Here is a 21843-nt window from a genome sequence, read left to right on the forward strand (position 1 = left end):
AAATAGTACCTTTCTGTTTTAAAGTATTCAAATAACATACTTAAAAAAACAGAAACATGTAATTGTTGAAGGCAAAGAAGAGACAAGTCTAGATAAAATAAGGTCCTAAAGTTTACTCTAGGAGTCACTGCTCTCTCTTTAAAGTCTTGATCTTATTTACTCCATAGTAAGTAAACTGTTTTATCCCTTCAGCTGGGAAGGATAATTTTTACCCTACCACATCGGTTACAATAACAGTGCCATGCTCACCCTGCAAGAAACACATGAATATGAAGTAGCGTCAACTCTTTCTATCAAATGGAGTGTATGCGAGACTTGATTTGCAATGCATTAATTCAGGAACTCAGCAGAGAGGCTCCTACTATATCTAGCTGATCTAAACTTGAGCTCATGATAACACTGCACAAAGCTATGGTAGATGAAAGTGATAGGTAATGCCAACAGAACAATCCCACTGACAACACACACTCCTCCAAGAATTCTTCCGGGCACTGTGATAGGATACATATCTCCATAGCCAACTGTAGTCATAGAGATAATCACCCACCAGCAGGCAGCGGGGATGCTGGCGAAGTCCTTGTTGGATGTTTCCAGGTCCAAACCGTGTTCAAGAAGCTGAGAAAGTGCACTAAAGATTGCCATGGCAACGCAAATGAAGACAAGTAACATAACCATCTCCCGGTAACATCGCTTGAGAGTCAAACCAAGTGTCTGAAGACCAATGAAGTGGCGGGCCAGTTTGATCACCCAAAAAATCCGCATCATTCTGAGCACTCTCAAGGTGACTCCGGCCCTCTGGAGTTGAGAGTTCTCCCCTGTAAATACCGTCATGAGCACAGAGATGTAGTACGGCGTGATCGCCAGCAAGTCAATGATGTTCAGGGGTCTCTTGACAAACTCACACTTGTTTTTGGAGACGATGAACCTCACAATGCACTCTGCAGTGAACCAACCTATGCAGATAGCTTCAATTATCCTGTCAAGAGAACAAAGGGAGAATTGATCATTTTATTTTTAAGCATTTTAATAGCTCTTACGAGTTCTTCAGATAGTACTACACTGACATACTAATTCAGTTACTTTTCCAAAAAACATAGAGAACAGACAGCATTACCAACATCATCAGTACACAACAGAACGAGAAATATTACAGTTTGAATGACAATTGAGCTTCATAAAGTTCTTATTTATAATATAGTACATGCAATATATCATTACAATGATGAGGTTTTTTTCTCTTAACCTTGTCACTAATACCTAAAATTCTCTTATTTGGTGGTTTGAAATAACCTGAGCAAGCCACAGTGTGAAATTTCACTTACGCTTTGAGGACAGTAGTTCTTGCCTTCTGTATTAGTTTGAGGTGGGTCAGAATGATTTTGACAGTGAATGTTAACAAGATTTTGTTGTTGTCATTTTGTTGTACAAGGGACTGAACCCCGAACCCAGGGGAATCCTCCCTCTGAGCCTACACTCCCAGCCCTTTTTTTAAAATTTAATTTTAATTTAAAATTTTTGTCAGGTCTAGGGATGGAACCCAGGGGCATTTGAACTCCAAACTACACCCCTACCCACCCCCCACCCCTTTTTGCAGTTACAGGGCCTTGCTAAATCGTGGAGGGCCTCGCTAAGTAGCTGAGGCTGTCCGCGAACCACCATCCTCCGGTCTCGGCGTCCTGAATGGCTGGGATTACATGCGTGCACCACCATGCCCAGCTCCCAGTGCTTTTTAGTTTTTGTTTGGAAACAGGGTCTTGTTAGGTTGCTACGTTGCTGAGGCTGGTCTGGAACCTGCAATCCTCCTATCTTAACCTCCCAAGAACTTGGCTTATAGGCATGCACCATCATGCCCAGGTGCCCATTTTTTTATAATTTACTTTTTGACAACTTAGAGCAACTGCAAGATTATTTCCTAAAATGTGATTCTTTTTTCTTTTCCAGAAGTCTTGTGTGGGAGAGGCTGAAGCTGGGGGCTTTCTAGACACTCCACTAGCACTCTCTGTAAGCGAGGTCAGGCCCCACCACCATTCCTCCTCAGGAAGGAGAAAGTGGGGACACTGAGGCCAACCACCGCTGGGATTCCCCAAAGACCACAACTACTTTATTTGTTTCTTCACAGTTTTTTTATGTAGCATATTTTTTTAAAAAAATATAAGACCACATTTTGCCTAGAGCCATATTTACCAACCTTTCCACACCACTGCTCACACTGAAAATAATTAATATTTACACAGCCTACTAGAGCCAAAGGGCAGGATTCCTGAAGCAGAAACCACCACCCCGAGGGCCCGGCCACCCCGGCCCTAGGTCTGTGCTCTCTGAGGCCAAGGAAATCAAATCACAGCATGCCAGTTGAGGAGCTCTGACTTGGACTAAGAGGTAATTCAGAAGTAATTGTAAATTAATTAAAATTGTTAATTCTAAATTAAATTATTAGTAGTATACTATTATTCATTTTTTTCCACATAATTCTTTCTTCACCACATCCCAAACATCAGACATGCAATGGAAAGAGAAAAATATAAAGTAGGACAGGAGTAGGTAGGGCAACATTTTTAGGGGAATATAAGAGGCTTATTTAGGGGAGAGGGGTAGAGTTTAAGAGACGGCTGTGATAAAAAGGTTACACTCCAGAGAAAGGCCCTGGAGCCATCCATCCCTTTCAAGAAGTGGAAGACGAAGGCAGGGCAACATCTGAAGAGCGATTCCCGTGCATTCCGCAGGGCCGGAGGCTGCGAGGCTGCGAGAGATGAGTACATACAATTAACCAAGGAGAGTTCCCTTAGTGTAGGCCTTCGCAGAGCCATAAAGATGCACTTTACATGTTTGTTAACATTTATGTATTTGTTTACTTATTTACATATGTATGCATTTATATATATGTATGTTTGTTTGTGGTACTAGGGATAGAACCCAGGGGCATTCTACCTCTGGCCTATATACGCAGCCCATTTTGTTTTCATTTTATTTTTTGTGGTATAGGGGTCTGGAGCAGGGACAGTAGGTTCTACCTCTGAGCTACACTCCAGCCCTATTTTATCCATTTTATTGTGGTCCTGGAGATTGAACCCAGGGGCATTCTACCTCTGAACCACACCCTCAGCCCTATTTCATTTTTTATTTTGAAACAGGGTCTCACTAAGGTGCAATGGGCCTCGCTAAGTTGCGGAGGCTGACCATGAACCTGTGATCCTACTGTCTCAGCCTCTCAAGCGCTGGGGTATAAGCATGTGCCGCTATGCCTGGCTTTTTTTTTTTAAACAGGGTTTCTCACTAAGTTGCTGAAATTGGTCTTGATCCTACAATCCTGTCTCAGTCTCCCAGGTGTTGGAATCACAGGCATGTGCCACCATGCCTAGCTAACTTTATTTATTTTTTAATATATATCCACATGATTCAAATCTATAACACACACACACACACACACACACACACACACACACACACACACACAATCTATACAGATTAAAAAAAGTTATCAAGACTCTGAGGAACTTAGCAAGACCGTGTTCCAAAATTTAAAAAAATTGGGTTGGGGGTGTAACTCAAAGGTAGAATGCCTTTTAATTTAATCCCAATGGGAAAGGGGGGGCAACAGAAGAGAACAAAGAAAGAAAAATCTCCATTCTCCAGCTACCCAGTTTCCTTTTCTAAAGACACAAATATCAATTTCTTTTTTTTTTCTTGCGGGTCTGGGGATGGAACCCAGGAGCATTCGACCTCTGAGCTATACCCCCTGCCCAATTTTTATTCTTTATTTTGAAACCGGGTCTCACTGAGTTGCAAAGGGCCTCACTAAGTAGCTGAGGCTGTCCGCAAACCCGGATCCTCCTGTCTCAGCCTCCCAAATGCTGGGATTACAAGCGTGCCCACCACGCCCGGCTCACAAATATCAATTTCTAATGAATCTGACCAGAGTTATTTGATGCACAACAGAAATAAAATTGTGTATGTATTCATCCCCTTTTTTGTTTATATTTTTTGGGCACAAGGAGTTTAACACAGTTGAACACAGGTATTCTATCTCTGGGCTACACCTCCAGCCTCATTTTGTTCTTTATTTTGAAACCGGGTCTCACTAAGTCGCTGAGAGCCTTCCTAAACTGCTGAGGCTCGTCCTGAGCCTGTGATCCTCCTATCTCAACATCCCAAGTACGGGAATTACAGGTATTACCAGCAGCATGTTATACTAATTGTCCTGCTTCTTCTTCTTTTTTTTTTTTTTTTTTTTTGCGGGTCTGGGGATGGAACCCAGGGGCATTTGACCTCCGAGCTACACCCCCTGCCCTATTTTTAAGTCTTTATTTTGAAACCGGGTCTCACTGAGTTGCAGAGGACCTCACTAAGTAGCTGAGGCTGGCCGCGAACCGCGATCCTCCGGTCTCAGCCTCCCGAATGCTGGGATTACAAGCGTACGCCACCACGCCCGGCTTTTGTCCTGCTTCTTGTTTGGCTAATGTGTCTTGGAGATCATTCCATATTGATAAACAGTTTCTTAATTTTTTGTACAATTATTAATGTTTATCTTTTCCTAGTACTCTCAAACTCAGCTTCACTAAGTAATACGCCAGACTTCTGGAATAACAATTCTTTCTTAGGTTGTCAGGTTATAACTTTTTTTTTTTTTTTTTTTTTTTTGCAGTACTAGGGATGGAACCCAGGGGCATTCTACCCCCGAGGTATACCCTCAGCCCTATTGATAAAACAGAGTCGCAAGAAGTAGCTGAGGCTGTCTTTGAAACGTGACACTCCTGTCTCAGCTTCCCAATGTTGTAACCCTTTTTAAGAGATAAACTATATCAAGTAATATGTTTCTGTCCCATAATTCTAAACCAGTCACAGAATCCTATTTTCTTAGGTGTTAAGTATAATCAAGCAATCTAGAAACATAATCAAAACAATATTACCTCTCCGTTCCTGTCCTTCTCTCACAAAGAGGTTGTTACTGAGAGATACACGAATATTGTTCTTTCCAAGAGACCTCTCTATACCAGCTCTGATATTTGGTTCAAAATAAGAAATTCCCTATTCAAGGAATAATTTAAGAAATATAGAGCTAACTGGCCCCAGTCATCAACAAATTTAACTTGCTTTACTCTACACCTGATTTAGTTTCTTTTTTTTTTGTATAAGACAAACCCTATCTTTAAAACTTACAATCTTCCCTATGGCTTGGAGAGGAGGCTGGGAGAGAACGATGGATTGTTTTGTGGTAGGGGATTCTCAAAAGGGCTGGTATTTACTTATAAAATTATTAAGCAGAAAAATAACAAATGGAGCCAGGTGTGGTGGCACACACTTGTAATCCCAGCATTTGGGAGGCTGACACCGGAGGATCGCAGTTCTCAGACAGCCTCAGCCACTTAGGGAGACCCTGTTTCAAAATAAAGTATAACAGCTGGGTGTAGTGGCGCACGTTTGTAATCCCAGCATTTGGGAGGCTGAGACAGGAGGATCATGGTTTGAGGACAGCCTCAGCTACTACTTAGTGAGGCCCTTCGCAACTCAGTGAGACCCTGTTTCAGAATAAAAAATAAAGTTGGGAGTGTAGCTTGGAGGTAGAATGCCCCTGAGTTCCATCCCCAGTACCGGGAAAAAAAAAAAAAAAAGAAAAAAAAAAAGTTCTTTCTTGTTCTGATAATGAAAATACTTGTAGTCCAGGAACAGAAAATTCTGGTCCTGAAATTATATTACAATGCATTTAGAATTTATATTATTCTCTACTCCCCCCCCTCCTAATTTGGGTTCCAGTTTGGTAGAAATACTGTTTCAGTTCGTGTGTGTGTGTGGGGAGAAAGAGAGAGAAGAGAAGAGATGAGATGAGAAGAGAAGAGAGAAGAGAGGGGGAGAGAGAGAGAGAGAGAGAGAGAGAGAGAGAGAGAGAGAGAGAGAGAAAGAGAGGGAGGAAGGATTGAACCCAGGAACATTCTAACTCTAAGCTATGCCCTCAGCTCTATTTTTTTTTTTTTTTTTTTTTTTTGGTGTTACTGGGTTCCTGAAAGCCCTGGAAGCCCTTCTACCTCTGGGCTACACTCCCAGACCTTTTTAAATATTTTTGTTTGCAAACAGGGTCTCTTAAACCAGCAAGGCTGGCTTCGAACCTGCACGATCCTCCTGTCTCTGCCTCCCAAGGCGGGTGTGTGTGTGTGTGTGGGGGATTACAAGCGTGCTTTTTTTTTTTTTTTTTTTTTTGGAAACAGAGTCTTGCTAAATTGCCACGCCTTCCTGTCTCAGCCTCCCAAATACAGGGATTACAGGCAAACGACACCATGCCCAGCTTCCACATTTCTTATTATGGTGACACAGTATCTACTGAATGTTTGTACAGTGCTTTATTTAACCAGTTCACTTGATGGGCACTGAGGTAGTTTCCTTAATAGTGATAAGAGTAACATTTTTGTTTCTGTATCATTTCACACATGTCCAAATATATCTATAAGATAAATCTCAGACTTGGACTTGTATACTGAGTCAAAAATATCTTTTTTTTTTTTTTAAAGTACTGGGGATGGAACCCAGGGGCATTCTACCTCTGAGCTACATCCCCACCCCTATTTTTTATTCTTTATTTTGAATCAGGGTCTTACTGAGTTTCAGAGGGCCTCACTAAGCAGCGGAGGCTGGCCGCGAACCCGGATCATCTTGTCTCTGCCTCCCAAATGCTGGGATTACAAACAAGCAGGCGCCACCATGCCTGGCAAAGAATATCATTCTGATAGATCTTGCCAACCATCCCGCAGAGGTTAAGTAGGAAACTGCACCCAGCTGCATGGGCAGTGTCTATGTCCCGCGGCCCCACCAGCCAGTGTGTCACTGAAGCGGGCAAGCTCTGCCACTCTGAGGGACACAAAATGCTATTTTATTTTGAAGGATGTTGCACATTTGTTACATGTGCAAAGGTCTGCTCTGTTTCCTCTGTCCTCTGCTCACAGGCCTTTAATCAACTCAGATACTTTATGAATACCCTTCTGGGTACATAGAATATCAGGCAAGATCAATTTTTCCTTGGGACTACTGTTGCCTGAAACACCAGTTTTGAAAACTGCCCCAGAAGCTCTGTTTATAAATTTGTTTATAGCGGGAACCAATAAACTCCAGCCTGCGGTCTAAATCCTGCCTGCCCCTCCCCCCTTTTTGGTATGGAGTACAACTCAAGATGGTTTTTGATACTTTTTTTTAGTATCGGGCATTGAACCCACGGGCATCTACCTCTGCACCACACCCCTGGCCCCCCATTTTTTGAAACAGGGTCTTGCTAAATTGCTGAGGCTGTCACAAAGTTGCTGAGGCTAGCCTCAAATCTCCAATTTTCCTGTCTCAGCCTCCCAAGTACTGTGATTACAGGTGTACACCACTATGCTTGGCTTTGTTTAGTGTGTGTGTGTGTGTGTGTGTGTGTGTGTGTGTGTGTGTGTGTGTGTTACTGGGGGTTGAACCTAAAAGCATGCTACCTCTGAGTTTGGTTTTTACATGTGTGCTGGGGTGGGCGGTACTAAAGATTTTACCTCTGGGCTATATACCCTTAGCACTTTTTACTTTTTATTTTGATACAGGCTTTCAAGTTACTGAAAGTTTCACTAAGTTGTTGAGGGTTTTGTTAAATTGCTGAGGTTGGCGTTGAAACTGTGATCCACCTGTCTCAGCCTCCCAAGTACTAGGACTACCGGCATATGCCACCACGTCCAGCTAGTTTATACATTTCTTAATGGTTGAGGAAAAAACAGAACAATAAAAGAATTATATTTCATGTTGTGAAAATTATATGAAATTCAAATTTCATCAGCCATAAAGTTTTATTGGAACACAGCAGGCTCACTCATTTAAACCCTGTTTATATGGCTGTTTTCATGCTATAATGGAAAAGTTGAGTGGTCATGACAAAGTATATGGCTCCATAAAGCCTAAACTACTTATTATTTGGCCCTTTATAGAAAAACTTTGCAGATCCCTGGTTTAAATAAAACAATGGCTCACAAACTGGTAGCCACAACAATTCTTTGAATCCATATTTTCTCTGCAATAATTTTTTTAAATAGTACTAGGAATTAAGACTAGGGCATTCTACCTCTGAACTATGAGCTATAGCGACAGCCCTATTTCATTTTTTATTCTGGAACAGAGTCTCACTATGTTGCTGAGCCTGGCCTCAAACCTTTGATCTCCCTGTCTCAGACTCCCAAGTATTGGGATTATAGGGATATGCCACCACACCCGATTTACAAGGACGTTCTTAACGTTTGCTTTCATTTCTAGAACAATACTTAAAAAAAAAAAAAAACAGGGCTGGGGGGTTTAGCTCGGGGGTAGAATGCCCCTGGGTTCAACCCACAGCACCAAAATAAATAAATAAAAATGCCTGTAAAATCACATCACGAATCATATGTATACAGTTATAGCCAGGTATTGCCAGGTGGCTCCATGACCACTTGTGTGACAATGTTCACAGTACCGTCAAGAACACATTGACTATTTTTTTGGCAGTACTGGGGACTGAACCCAGGGGCATTCTACCTCTGAGCTACACCCCCAGCCCTATTTTTTATTCTTTATTTTGAAACAGGGTCTCACTAAGTTGCGGAAGGCCTAAGTAGCTGAGGCTGGCCATGAAACTGCAATCCTCGTCTCTATAAGTGTGTGCCACCACTCCTGGCAAGACCCTAGTTTAAAATAAAAAATAAAATAGGGCTGAGAGTGTAGCTCACTGGCAGAATGTCCTTGAGTTCAATCCACAGTAGCTACCCCCACTCAAGAAAAAGAATAGTTTGCTAGATTGGGTTTGTGGATACAGTGCAGCAGTTCTCAAGCTAGTGCTCTCTCTTCTCTAACCAGACATGAACAAGAGCATTTTTCTTCTTCTTTTTGTGGTGCTGGGGATTGAACCCAGGGCCATTCTACCTCTCAGCTATACCTCCAGCTCAATTTTAATTTTAATTTTAATTTATTTATTTGCAGTACTGGGGCTGGAAGGGAGGACATTCTGCCTCTAAGCTATACCCCCAACCCTATTTTTTATTCTTTATTTTTTGAAACAGGGTCTCACTGAGTTGCAAAGGGCCTAAGTAGCTGAGGCTGGCCACCAACCACAATCCTCCTGTCTCCGCCTCCCCAATGCTGGGATTACAAGCCTGCACCAACATGCCCGGCTCTATTTTTTTTTATTTTGAGACAGGAGCTCACTAAGTTGCTGAGGCTGGCCTCAAACCTGCAATCCTCCTGTCTCAGTCTCCTAAGTACTGGAATTACAGGCATGTGCCACCATGCCAGGCTGCAAGAGCACTGTTGATGTCAAAGGTCCCCGTGCTCTTTCCTGTGTGACAGACAAGCTTCATCTATCAAGTGGCAGATTGTTCAGATCTTCCAAAAACCCTGACAGCTCGAAAATCCTAAGATCCTATTAATTTCAGAAGAGTAAAGATTTTAATTGTGCCTAAAATACCAGAACATTTTCTGTCTAATTATTTCCACCAGCAGCACAAGTTGTTCAAATTAAAAAGGAAGAAACTCAAATGGTGTGGAATAACCTTTCAGTAAGGAAATTTCAAAGACGTGCATCTGTAATGAAGTCCAAGGGGTTCTTCCCCTGCCCCTCAAGTCAGACGCAGTGTCTCCAGAACTCACAAGAGGAGAGGAAGGAGCAAGGAGCCCCAGCACTGCTCTCTTCCTGGATGCTGCCAAAGCAGCCTCCAGCAGCACACCACCAACCGCCAGAGCTCCCCATGTTTCCAAATGGCTCCCTGGCCAAAGCACCCAACTGCGGGAAAGTGAGGACCATTCACTGAGCACTGCAGCCAACAGAGGTGCTGCTGGAGGCTCATCTACAGAACAGCAGTCAGGAAAAAAGAACTAAAGAGGAGGATGAGGAACACCACACTCCTTGGAAGCACATTCTGATCGCTTCTGAGGTTCAAACTCACAGAAGGGCCTGAACACATGGCTAAGAAAAATGTTTACCACTAGCCAGGTGTGGTGGTGCATGCTTGTAATCCTAGTAGTTGGGAGGCTGAGACAGGAAAATTACAAGTTTGAGGCTAGCCCCAGCAATTTAGGGAGACCCTGTTTCAAAGTAAAAAATAAAATAGGGCTGGGGGATATATCTCAGAGGAAGAATGCCCCTGGGTTCAATCTCCAGCACCATTAAACAATTCAACACTTACTACAGCCTTCCTTGGGACTTATGCTAAGCACTGTGCAGACACTATCTCATTTAATCCTTGCCAAGTATGCATTTCCCCTAGCATCTCCATCTTACAGCTGACAAGTAGAGAATAAGGGCTTAACCATCTTTTCCAAGGTCACACAACTAGAAAATAGCAGTGGCACAAGTAATGAAACCCCGTCCTAGGCCCTTGGAGCAAGAAGGAACATCTGAAAACGCTAATGGTTTTCATGGCAAAATCGACTTACACCACTTATAATAGTATGTGTTAATTTCTCTCTCTCATTCTCTTTTGAGGGGTCTTAGAGGTTGAACCTTTAATAGGTTGACCTACACCTCCAGACCAATTTTATTTTTTATTTTGAAACAGGATATTGCTAAGTTGCTGAGACTGGGTGCAGGTTGGAGGCAGAATGACTCTGGGTTTGATCTCTAGAACCAAAAAATAGTAATAATGGAAAATAAAAATAGGGCTCGGATGTAGGTTGGAGGTAAAATACCTCTGGGTTCATTCCCCAGTATCACATGCTCCCGCCTGTGTGCACACATGTGACTAAGTCATAATGGCTCGGTCCTCCTTAATGGATTGCTACTGTTATTGATGGAGTAAGGTCCGGATAAAGAGATAACTTCAGCTTAATTTGGGTTAGAGTTGTAGATGAGTGGCAGAAAGCTTGTCTGCAAACTCGAGGCCTGGGCTTGATCCCCAGCACTGAAAAAGAAAAAAAAAATTCAGTCCAACTTTCTGTCTCGCACGCCGGCCCTTTTGCCAATCTGTGACATGGCATGAAGACCTTCCCAGATGTTGGCACTGTGCCTGTGGACTGCTAACCCTCAAGAACCATGAGGCAGGGCTGGGCATGCAGCGCGGCAGCCCAGTACTAGCTTTACATGTACAAGACTCTGGGTGGATCCCTAGCATGAAGAACAGTAAGAAGAGCCACGTACTTGCCTGTGACCCAAACACTCGGGATGCTGAGGCAGCAGGACCACAAGTTCAAAGCCAGTTTAGTGAGAGCCTCTCCAAATGAAAAACAAACGGCTGAGGATGAAGCTCAGCAATAGAGTGCCGGGGGGTCAGCCCAGCACCCACCCCACAAGGAACTGCAAGCCAAATAAATTCTACTGTTTTTAATCATCCAGTTGTACCCACTTGTTACTCTTTTCTTTCTTTCTTTTTTTTTTTTTTGTGGTACTGGGAATGGAACCCAGGGGCTTTCTACCTCCGGGCTACACTCTCAGACCTATTTTATTTGGAAACAGGGTCTCACTAAGTTGCAGAGGGCCTCACTAAGTAGCTGAGGCCGGCTTCGAACCTGCGAGATCCTCCTGTCTCAGCCTCCCAAGGGTTAAGAATACAGGCTTGCTGTAGCCAAGCCTCACTGTTGTTCTGTTGCAGAAGAAAATGGACCCCAACAGTTAACATGTCAAAAGTATCCATGCTACAGGGCCTGGAGACCCTGACAACTGCTCCTGATCATTAGCCATTACTTCTGGTTGGCTAATCCCTCCTGATAGAAGGTACTTCTGGGAATGACTCAGAGGTTTACAAAGGGGAATAAATAGGATACAAAGGGGAACAAATGCTTTTAGTATTTATTGGTATCAGTCTCCATGTTCTTCTGTCTCCCCCCAAAAAGATAGTTCACAAAAGGCCACTAACTGTGCTGTGTAAGATAAGGATCAGGGCCCTCTGGGTGCTCTCTTTTCATCTTCTACCCCCAACATTTTATTATGGAAACTTTCAAATACAGAAAAGATTCATTAATATTTCAAAGATGCTGTATTTGTGTATCACCAACTCATCCCTTTATCTGTCCATTAATCTAATTATGCAATTTAAAATAAATTGCAGACATCAGTGCTGGTCCTTGTAGAACTTCAGGTTGCATATCAGTAACTAGAGCTCAGTATTTGTTTCATTTTTTCTCTTATTTATTTATTTACTTATTTATTGGGTGATACTGAGGGCAGAACCCAGGGGCTTTTCTACCTCTGGGCTACACTCCCAGACCTATTTTTTATACTTTATTTGGAAACAGGGTCTCACTAAGGTGCTGAGAACCTAAGTGGCTGAGGCTGGCTTCAAACCTGCGCAATCCTCCTGTCTCAGCCTCCCACTGCTGGAATTACAAGCATGTGCCACCATGCCCGAATAGTTTTTTTCTCATGATATAAACTTTATATACAATGAACTGTATAGGCCAGGCATGAAGGCACAGGCTTGTCATCCTAGTACTTAAACAGGATAGCAGGTTCACCAACAGCCTTAGAAACTTAGCCAGACCCACTACAACTTAGTGAGACAATGTTTCAAAATTAAAAGAAAAGAAAAATCCACAAAAACAGCACTCAGGGGTAGAATGCCCCTGGGTTCTATCTCCAGTACCACAAAAGAAAAGGAGGAGGAGGAGGAAGAGGAGGAGGAGGAGGAGGAGGAGGAGGAAGAGGAGGAGGAGGAGGAGAAGAAGAAGAAGAAGAACAACAACAACAATGTTGCTTGATGGTAGAGTGTTTGCCCAGCTTCTGCAAGACTCTGGGTTCAATTACCAATATCATGGAGAAAATAAGTAAGAGTCAGTTTTATTGCACTACAATAAATAAAGTTTAGAACATTACCTGACACAAAGTACTTAATCAACTGTAAATGTTATTACTGTTACTGCAATTATTATCATAGCACTGTATTATTATTAATCTGAGTTCATAGTCTTCCCTTCACACTCAAAAGGAGATCTAGTTCAATGCCTTTCTGAGTATAATTAAAATGTGCTAGGGTTGAATGTTTGTCCCTCCAAAACTCAAGCAGAAATTTCATTGCCATTCTGATGGCACTGGGAGGTGGGACCTCTAGGAGGTACGCGGGTCACAAGGGCACCACTCTCACAAAAAGACTGATGCCAGGTCATAAGACTGGATTCACCATCAGGGAACAGTCCTGCCCCTCTTGAGTGTGTTCTCTCTCTTACCTGGGATGCTACGGCAAGAAGGCCCTCACCTTCTCGGGAATCTCAGACTTCCCAGCCTTCGGAACTATAAACTAAGAAATGTTCACTCTAAATGACTTAGTCTGTGGTAATCTGTTAGAGCAGCATGAAGTGAACTAAGACACAAGGTGAGAATGAATATTCCACCTTTCCATTATTTCCTCTTCCCAGAATTCTGCATATATTCTTATGCACTGCTGGTTACAGCATAAATTGTTAAAATCACTTGCAACTGGCAGGATTTATTAAGCTGAATACTACAGAGGAGCCTCAACCACCCACTCCAGGAATTTATTCTGCATAGGCACCCATATATTTACAAGAACATGTATGACAAGATCCATCATTTATAATAACCAAGGATAAAAAATATATAAATGCCTGTCCACAGGAGACTGATTATGTAAGGTTGATTATATATGTGTATTTCCAAAAGTTATTCCTAGATTGAACCACGTGAAACTGCCAGTCAAATACCAGTGCATTTGCTTCTAAAGGGCAGCAATTGAGTCTGAGACTCCACTCAGAGGCAAGAGCTGCTTACTCTCTTCCATTTGCCATTGCAACCAATGAAAACTGTTCTGTTTAAAAAAAAAAAAAAAAAAAAAAGATCAGCCAGGCGTGGTGGCGCACGCTTGTAATCCCAGCACTTGGGAGGCTGAGACAGGAGGATCACATGGGTTCGAAGCCAGCCTCAGCTACTTAGTGAGGCTTCAGCAGCTTAGTGAGACCCTGTTTCCAAATAAAATATAAAAGAGGTCTGGAGTATAGCCCGAAGGTAGAAAAGCCCCTGGGTTCCACCCCCCAGCACCACACACACACAAAAAAATCAGCAATTCTGTATTGTTCAATCTTCTACCATGAAAAAGAATAAAGCACATCACTATGCTTTGACGCAGGACATTCTTTAAGGTGTGTGGTTAAGCAAAGGGCAGAAGAGCACATGTATAATGTTACAATTGTGTGCACAGTGTGCTGTAATGGCGTGCCAGTGCACACTGGAAAGTCTCGAGAACTGTTAACAGCAATGGCTCCAGAGCTGGAACCCTCAAACCTGAGGCAGGATGGAAACTCACTTCTACTTTATTCCCTTTTGTACTGTTAAATACTGTATCACGTACACATATCATTGTTCCAATTCAAACACTTTTAAAGTAAAAGTAAAAAGCATGCCCAACCAGCACAGCAATCATTATGATTGAGTTATCAGCAGCCTCAATCAACCCGCACAACCCTGAGTGCCACAAAAGGAACAGTTAACCCCACGCTCTCAGACTTAATGTGAGGTTTTTCCAGTCACATTTCTAACAGGCAGGTACAGTATAACACGTGTGGTAAAGCTCTCAACAAACTGCACACAGTATACACCATAATGCCTAGAGTCTCTCTTGTGTCCTTATAAAGGTTTTCTCCAGAGCCGGGCGTGGTGGTGCACACTTGTAATCCCAGCATTTGGGAGGCTGAGACAGGAGGATCGCGGTTCGCGGACAGCCTCAGCTACTTAGTGAGGCCCTCTGCAACTCAGTGAGACCCTGTTTCAAAATAAAGAATAAAAAATTGGGCAGCGGGTGTAGCTTGGAGGTCAAATGCCTCTGGGTTCCATTTCCAGACCCGCAAAAAAAAAAATAAATAAATAAATAGATACAATTTTCTCCACAACAATCAGCTAAATGGGGAAAAGGTGTGATTTTTTAAACTTGTTTTTTCTTAAGTACTTCAATTACTTTATGGGGGGACTTTATCATTAACACGTGGGACATTTCAGAAGCAAACTGTAGCACCTGTTCTCGAATAGCGACTTCTTTAGGATGAGTAGAAAGCCACTCTTCCACAGGCACTGGCACAGGCTGTGAAGAACTGGGCTCCTGCCCCAGAGCTTTAAGGGCGGGCACTCCTCTGCTGATCTCCTCTTCCTATAACCACCTGCCAGGCTGATGGGAGTGTGCCGCTCTGCGCCCACCTGAGGAGCGGGACTCCTCCGTGCAGTTCCCTGTTGTTCCTCTGAACTCTGTGTCAGCAACACAGGACCAGATCCACGTTATCTATTGATAAACAAGGACCCTCTACAAAGAATAACCAAAGGGCTTTTTTTGTTTGTTTGTTTTTACAGGGGATTCAATTCAGGAGCATTCTACCTCTGAGCTACACCCCTAGCCTGCCTTTCTTTCTCTTTTCTTTTTCTTTCCTTTCTTTCTTTCTTTCTTTCTTTCTTTCGGTACTGGAAATGGAACCCAGGGGCTTTCTACCTCAAAACTATACTCCCAGACCTATTTTCATATTTTATTTGGACACAGGGTCTAAGTTGTTGAGAGTCTCACGAAGTAGCTGAGGCTGGCTTTGAACCCGAGTGATTCTCCTGTCCCAGCCTCCCAAGTACTGGAACCACAAATGCGCACCACCACGCCCGGCTTATTTATTTTTAAATTTGAAATAGGGTCGCCGGGCGTGGTGGCGCACGCTTGTAATCCCTGCGCTTGGGAGACAGAGACAGGAGGATCGCACGGGTTCAAAGCCAGCCTCAGCTACTTAGTGAGGCTCTCAGCAGCTTAGTGAGACCCTGTTTCCAAATAAAATATAAAAAAGGTCTGGGAGTATAGCCTGGAGGTAGAAAGCCTCTGGGTTCCACCCCCAGTACCACCAAAAAAAAAAAAAAAAAAAAAAAATTGAAATAGGGTCTAAGTTACTGAGGCTGGCCTCTAACTTGTGTTCCTCTTGTCTCAGCCTCCTAAATACTGGGATTACAGGTGTGCACAACTGCTCCTGGCTGAAACAACCCAGTTCTTGATTGCACATCAAAGACAATACCAGCTCTGCTAAGACGAGGCTGCCCAACATACATCAATCTCCATCAAAGATCAAAGTGTGCTTCTGTGAAAAATTACAGGAAATTACTACAAACAGCACTTATCTTCTCTGACTACTTTTGGCACAATTAACTCCATTTTCAACCCAAATATACGACTTAAGTGCACTGTGATGAAGCCCAAGGCAGCACTGTGCTAGAAACTCTGCTGCTAGTGTGACTCGGTAAAGACAGACTCTACGACCTCAGAGAGAAGTAGCTATCAACCTGATAGGGTGTGTGTGTGTGTGTGTGTGTGTGTGTGTGTGTGTGTGTGTGTGTGTGTGTGTGTGTGTGTGTGTGTTACTGGGATAGAATGCAGGGGGATTCTACCTCTGAGCTACACACCCAGCGTATTTCATTTTTATTTTGAAATAGGGTCTCACAAAGTATAAAATAGGTCTGGGAGTGTAGCCCAGAGGTAGAAGGGCTTCCAGGAACGCCAGTACCACCAAAAAAAAAAAAAAAAAAGGTCTCACTAAATCGCTGAGGCTAGTCTAGAACCTGTGTTCCTCTATCTCAGCCTCCCAAGTACCAAGACTACAGGTTTGTACCTCCAGACCCAGCTCTGATAAGCTTAAAAAATTCTGAGATGGACAATATAAACTATTCAACAAACAAAAGAAGACAATCTGTGCAGGTACAATGGCGTATGCCTATAGTTCTGGCATGTAAGGAGGCTGAGGTAGAAGGATGACAGCAAGATTGAGTTCAGTGCTTGGGAGACGGAGGCAGGAGGATGACAGGTTTGCAGCCAGCCGCAGCTACTTAGTGAGGCCCTCTGCAACTTAGTGAGACCCTGTTTCAAAATTAAGAATAAAAAATAAGGCTGGGAGTATAGCCCTGAGGTAGAAAAGCTCCTGGGTTCTACCCCCAGTAACACACACACACACACACACACACACACACACACACACACACACACACACAGCTGGGGGTGTAGCTCAGAGGTAGAATGTCCCTGGGTTCCATCCCCAGTATATATATATATATATTTAAAAAAAATTGAGTCTAGCCCAGACAAGTTAGTGAAACCTCAGTGGTAGAGCACTTGCCTACAAAGTGTGAGGTCCTGGGTTCAATCCCTAGTAATGCAAAAAAAACAAAAAAAAAACCTTTAAGTGTTTATTACTTTTAGATATATATTATTACCCTTTAAGACCCACTATTTGGTCATCACCGTTACAATATCCTTATTTTAGAGATGAGGAAGCAAGCCCCAATTGATCAGTGGCATAGCAGGGGTGCTGGTCTGTAGTGTGGATATTTCTGCTGGAAAAGAGACTGAAAGGAGGAGGTCTAGTTAAGGAACTACTAAAATAAACCAGAGTAAAAGCCAAAAACCAAGCAGTGAGAGTGGAACGAAAGAGAGGTCAGAACATGCCAGGAGTTCAGGAAAGAGTCCCACTTGAAGGCAAAGTGAGCTGTGTAGTGGGAAGGGAAGACTGGAGCCATGGCTGGGTATGGACCTGGGTGCCTGATGGCAGAAGGCTTTGAATGCCAAGTTACTGCTCTAAAGGCCAAGGGACCATTAATGATTTGGCAACAGGGGCCTTCATTCACTCAAAACGCATTTCTTCAATGGTCACTTTGCAGCAGGCCTGTGTACTAGAAGAGGCCATGTGTGCTGTGGGAACATGCACGGGGCAACAGTTTATGGGATGGCTGGATAAAGAGGTGAGTCAGGGGGCTGTGATGCCTGCCAGAGAAATGGAAGGCCCAAACTGGCAGGAGATAATGGGAATGAAATGAAAGAAAATGAACTGATGAGACTGAGATGCCAGAAGCCTTCCACTAGACGCTGGCTACCAGGGTGTGAGCATATCCCAGGGCTGATGGCACAGGCAGACACTCAGCCACTAGCCTGCACCTCCCATAGACAGGTGAGGGTCAGAATGGCCGAGAGTTCCCGAGGCCCTCTCTAAATGGAGAGACAAATGAAGAAAACAAAGACCACCCAGAAAAATGTTATTTCAACCGATGTCTCTGGGCATGGTGGTACAAAACTGTAATACCAGTACTTTGAAGGTTGAGACAAGAGGTTCACAGGTTCAAGGTCAGCCTTAGCAATACGAACAAGTAGCAAGACCCTGTTTCAGAACAAGAAAAACCCCTGGGTTCCACCCCAAGTACAGAAAGAGAGCAAGACCGACTCTGACTATTCCCTTGATTTTCTTAACAAATGAAAAGACAGAAATCAATTTTTTTTTTTTTTGGTGGTACTGGGGTTCCTGGAAGCCCTTCTACCTCTGTACTCCCACGGGCTACACTCCCAGACCTATTTTTTAACTTTTTTATTTGGAAACAGGGTCTCTTAAGCCAGCAAGGCTGGCTCCGAACCAGCGCGATCCTCCTGTCTCTGCCTCCCAAGTGTGGGGATTACAAGCGTGCGCCACCACGCCCGGCCAGAAATCATTTTTAGGAGCTGAATTACCTAAAACATTTCATCAACCCATGGTTTGATGTTCATGAAGTTCTCCAGTTCTGTCCTTAGCTCTAGACTCTCTCTCTGTGTCTCGCCACAGGCTCCTCATCTCGCTCTCCGACTGACCCAGAAATCGGGGGATGCTTCTCTTCACCAGAGTTAGGACCGAGTTTGTGGAACACTACCATGTTCCAGGTTGGGCAAATAAACAGAGGGACTCAAAATCTGTACTTCTGATCCTCACTACTGAAAAGCTTCACAGATGTGAGAGGAAAAGAAGCAAACCCAGGGCTGCCAACACCGGCCCTCTCAGCCGGTTCTCCACTCCAAGTGGCCCCTTACCCGCCATGTGCAGAACCTCGCGGCTCCTACCGCCCCCCCACTTACCTGAAACACTATGAGAAATCCCATCTCATCAAAAGGCTGCATCTGCTCCCATTCCATATATAACTACCAGATGGCTCTACACATTTTCCCTTTAACTGGCAATTCATTCGTAAAGGAATTCTGACACTAGAAGGGACATCAAGAATGTATACCCTCTTCAAACATGATCATTTCATAAAAACTAATACCAAGGTGGGTGCAACAGCACAGTCCTGCAATCCAGGACTCAGGAGAGTGTGGGAGAAGGACTTTAAATTAGAGGTCAGCCTGGGCAACATAGGGAGAATCTGTTGAAAAATAAGAAAATAAAAAGGACTGAGGACGCAACTCAGTAGTATAGCACCCCTGATCAATCTCTACTATCCCCAATCCCCCCAAAAACCACTAATGCCAATACTTCTTTTTCTTTTTTTGTGGTACTGGGGATGAAACCCAGGGGCCTTCTACATCCAGGCTACACCCTCAAACCTATTTTTTTTTTTTTTTTGGTGGTACTAGGGTTCCTGGAAACCCTTCTACCTCCGAGCTACACTCCCAGACTATATATATATATATATATATATATATATATATATATATAATTTTTTTTTTAAATTTGGAAACAGGGTCTCTTAAACCAGCAATGCTGGCATTGAACCAGCATGATCCTCCTGTCTCTGCCAACAAGTGCGGGGATTACAAGCGTGCACCACCACGGCCGGCTCAAATCTATTTTATTTCTTATTTGGAAACAAGGTCTCCCTAAATTGCTGGTAGTCTCACTAAGTTGTTGAGGCTGGCTTCAAACCTGCAATCCTCCTGTCTCAGCCTCCCAAAGTACTGGGATTACAAGCATGCACCCCCATGTCCGACAATTCTTTTTTTTTCTTTTTTCTTTTTTTTGGTGGTACTGGGGTTCCTGCATGCCCTTCTCCCTTTGGGCTACACTCCCAGACCTATTTTATATTTTTATTTGGAAACAGGGTCTCTTAAGCCAGTGCAGCTGGCTTCAAACCTGTGCGATCCTCCTGTCTCCACCTCCCAAGCACGGGGATTACAAGCGTGCGCCACCACGCCCAGCTACTTCTTTTCTTTAATAACATTTTGTCTTCAAAGATAGTTACCATCAACAGATCAACTCATAAAATCAATTTTGAAAGTTGAGCACAGTGGCACATGCCTATAATTTCGGTAAGCTGAGACAGGAGGATCACAAGTTAGAGACCAGCCTCAGCAACTTAGCAAGACCCTGTTTCTAAATAAAAAATCAAAAGGGCTGGGGGTGTAGCTCCTGAAAGAAGCTGAATCCACACTTTAACATCTGTCCACTAAAATATGCTCATCCATCAAATTCAGGCAATTTGACAAGCAAGTTCTATCAAATAGATAGATAATCCCCATCATATGTAAACTAATCCAGATGGTGCTTACCAATTCTTTTAAAGTTGGCGAAACATGATACCAAGTCCAGACAGTGACAATACAAGAAAGAAGAACTATAGACCAATCTCACTTAGAATACAGACGCAGCCAGGCGTGGTAGTGCACGCTTGTAATCCCAGAATTGGGGAGGCTGAGAATGGAGGATTACGGTTTGCAGACAGCCTCAGCTACTTAGGCCCTCTGCAACTCAGTGAGACCCAGTTTCAAAATAAAGAATAAAAAATAGGGCAGGGGGTGTAGCTCGGAGGTCGAATGCCCCTGGGTTCCACCCCAGGCCCTCAAAAAAAATGAAATAGAGATGCAAAACTTCTACGTAAATTAGCAAATGTGATCCAAAAAATGCATTAAAAATATTACTTAGCTGGGCGTGGTGGAGCACACTTGTAATCCCTGCGCTTGGGAGGCTGAGACAGGAGGATCTCAGGGGTTTGAAGCCAGCCTCAGCTACTTAGTGAGGCTCTCAGCAATTTAGTGAGACCCTGTTTCCAAATAAAATAAAAAATAAAAAAATAAAGGTCTGGGAGTATAGCCCAAAGGAAGAAAGCCTCTGGGTTCCACCCCCAGTACCACCAAAAAAACCCAAAAAAATATCATCACTTAGTTGATTCTATTCCAGAAATGCAAGGCGATTCAATATTAAAAAATATATGAAGGGGCCGGGCGTGGTGGCACACACTTGTAATCCCCGTGCTTGGGAGGCAGAGACAGGAGGATCGCGCAGGTTCAAAGTCAGCCGCGCACGCTGGCTTAGGAGGTTTCCAAATTTTAAAAAAATGTAAATATAGGTCTGGGAGTGTAGCCCAGAGGAAGAAGGGTTTCCAGGAACCCCAGTACCACCAAAAAAAAAAAAAAAAATATATATATATATATATGGAAATTCACCAAGTGATGTATGTCTGTTTGTATTATACAGAATCTCACTATGATGTATAATTGCAATGCACCAATAAAAGTATAAAATATATTAATTTAATTCAGCATATTAAAAGATCAAGGGTGAAGCTGGGCATAGTGGCACATGCCTGTAATCCTAGTACTTGGGAGAATGAGACAGGAGGATTACAGATTCAAAGCCAGCCTTGGCACCTTAATTAGAACCTGTTTCCAAATAAGAAATAAAATCAGGACTGGGCATGGTGGCTTGTAATCCCAGCATTCGGGAGGCTGAGACTGGAGGATCGCGGTTCGTGGACAGCCTCAGCTCCTTAGTGAGGCCCTCTGCAACTCAGTGAGACCCGGTTTCAAAATAAATACTAAAAAATAGGGCAAAATAAATACTAAAAAATAGGGCTGGGGTGTAGCTCGGAGGTCAAATACCCCTGGGTTCCATCCCCAGACCCCCCCCAAAAAAAATTTCGGGCTGGGTATAACTTGGAGGTAGAATGCCTCTGGGTTCGATCCCCAGTACCACAAACACACAAAAAAAGATCAAGGGTGGAAATTGTGATTATCTCAGTAGAAATATTAAATAGCTTTATTTTTTCTTGCAGTACTGGGGATGGAACCCAGGAGCATTCTTTCTCTGAGCTACACCCCTAGCCCTATTTCTTATCCTTTATTTTGAAATAGGGCTTCACTAAGTTGCAGAGGGCTTCATTAAGTAGTTGAGGCTGGCCATGAACCC

At 43.4% G+C, this 21843-nt stretch overlaps 1 protein-coding gene across 1 annotated transcript in view; it reads right to left on the minus strand.

The window, feature by feature from the left end:
- Positions 1-330: 330 nt before the first annotated feature.
- KCNG3 (potassium voltage-gated channel modifier subfamily G member 3) overlaps positions 331-21843 on the minus strand; it is a gene marked incomplete at both ends in the record, with an annotated part of 61112 nt that continues 39599 nt past the window's right edge. Inside the window, one exon of the mRNA XM_080711358.1 lies at positions 331-976. Coding sequence (XP_080567484.1) covers positions 331-976 — 646 coding nt within the window. The remainder of the gene's footprint in view (positions 977-21843) is intronic.

The sequence above is a fragment of the Muscardinus avellanarius genome (assembly GCF_963383645.1).
Source record: "Muscardinus avellanarius genome assembly, chromosome: 15".
NCBI classification, from domain to species: Eukaryota; Metazoa; Chordata; class Mammalia; order Rodentia; family Gliridae; genus Muscardinus; species Muscardinus avellanarius.